Genomic DNA, 1952 nt, shown 5'->3' with positions numbered 1-1952 from the left:
ATTTTACATTCATTAAATCATTTACAGATGCCTTGGGAGTGAAAACAGGTTGGCATTTTTTTATGGAGATCAATGGAAGAAAGGCTTTGATTCTCAGTACGCTGACTTTTGTGAGGAAACATTTGATCAGTTTTTGAAATGACATCCTGTCCGCTAATCTTCAGTGTGTTTAACATTAAACATTGATTTTGGAGTAAGCTGTATTTGGAAATTAAATGCTGTCACAGAGATTTTGATAATCCAGTTTATGTGCAATATATTTGTTTTGGATATTAGAAGTTCTAAATTGCCAATAACTTAATTTGCCTAGTGAGTGAAAAAGTTGATTTAAAACCCTGTGTATGTGTGTGTGTGTATCATGCAGAAGTTACTGTGTTTACTGACTTGTTGACATGTGGTCATGACAAGACACACGTCACATGTATTGTGACAGTTATTTTCTCGACAGCATGACACATATTGTATTGCATTGGACAGACAACATTCCTGTAATTATATTGACCTATAGCCTTTAGCTGCTTATGTGGTATGTTTCTCTCTGTCAATATCAGATTTGTTATTGGATCTGCTTTCCCACACTCTCTTTCTTGAAGGGGTCTGGGGTTCACTATTGCTGTTGTACTGGCCCTAGCCTTCATTGAGACACCCTCCTCTCTGACCTACACCTCGGACATTCGTTTCAAACCCAAGCCCTGGGAGCCACCCTGTGGACTGACGGAGGGGATTGAGGTGGTCTGCCTTTGTATCTTCATCCTAGATTTCACTGTGAAGGTAGGAATCTAGAAATATATTCAGTTGACTGTTGGGATAGCATTCAATGGATAGTTCACCCAAAATTACTGTCATTATTTGTCATTCAAACCTGTATGACTTTCTTTCTTTTGTGGAATACAATGTCCAAGCTGCTCTTTTCCATTTTTGGTGAACTATCCCTTTAACAGTTAAACTGACCTATCTGACCATTTGTTTTGTAATGTTTAAGTTGCTTAATATGATATTAAGGAACATATTGGATATATTGTTTGTTTTGCAGAGTTATCTGATAGGATGGGAGGAGTTTCGTATGAACAAATGGCTGATTGGTTATATAGTAGTGATTACAGCATCAGTTATTGATTGGATGTTGAGTGTTAGCATGGCATGCAATGAGGTGAGTTCATGAAAACAAAAAAAAAAAAAAAAAAAATATATATATATATATATATATACAGTATATATGTCAACCTGTTGTTATTTTTATTTTTGAATCGATACATTGATAATTGATTTCTTTATTTTATTTTTAATTAGCACTTACAGTCCTTCATACACTTAAAGGCATAGTTAACCCATATATGAAAACTCATAATTTACTTGCCTTCATTTGAAGAACAGACGAGTTATCTGATAGGATGGGAGGAGTTTCGTATGAACAAATGGCTGATTGGTTATATAGTAGTGATTACAGCATCAGTTATTGATTGGATGTTGAGTGTTAGCATGGCATGCAATGAGGTGAGTTCATGAAAACTGTATTACAGAGCTGCTTATTTATTGTGCCTCTTTACACTATAACATAACTATCACATAACAATATTTACACTATAAAAAATGGTGTGTAACGTTTTAACTGAGAAATTGTTAGTAAATTTCACAAATAATTACAAATAAATGGCAAGTAATGCATTAAATTAAACTGAAGATTGAAATAGTATTAAGTTAAATGTGACAATAAAGCAATAAATTAATAAACCATTCTTCGATATGACATAAATATACCTCTTTATGTAGTTTCTTGAATTTATATATCGAAAGTCCCCACATGTGATCTGCCCAACACTATTATCAAAATAAAATGTTCTTATAATGCATAAAAATGCAAGTACAATTTTATTATGAATAAAATTTATTAAAGTGCAGTTAAATTTTTTTGTTAATTTTTTTCCGTTTAACTACATTTTAAACATGATTAA

General features: G+C 32.7%; 1 protein-coding gene across 1 annotated transcript in view; it reads left to right on the top strand.

The window, feature by feature from the left end:
- The first annotated feature begins 521 nt into the window (after positions 1-521).
- LOC107730060 (two pore calcium channel protein 2-like) overlaps positions 522-1952 on the top strand; it is a 31364-nt gene continuing 29933 nt past the window's right edge. Inside the window, exons 1-3 of the mRNA XM_016540792.1 lie at positions 522-526; positions 594-771; positions 1034-1150. Coding sequence (XP_016396278.1) covers positions 522-526; positions 594-771; positions 1034-1150 — 300 coding nt within the window. The remainder of the gene's footprint in view (positions 527-593; positions 772-1033; positions 1151-1952) is intronic.

This window comes from Sinocyclocheilus rhinocerous, unplaced genomic scaffold (assembly GCF_001515625.1).
Source record: "Sinocyclocheilus rhinocerous isolate Xijiao unplaced genomic scaffold, SAMN03320098_v1.1 scaffold878, whole genome shotgun sequence".
Lineage (NCBI taxonomy): Eukaryota > Metazoa > Chordata > Actinopteri > Cypriniformes > Cyprinidae > Sinocyclocheilus > Sinocyclocheilus rhinocerous.
The sequence above is the reverse complement of the archived record's forward strand: the minus strand, read 5'-3'. Positions and strand labels throughout refer to the sequence as shown.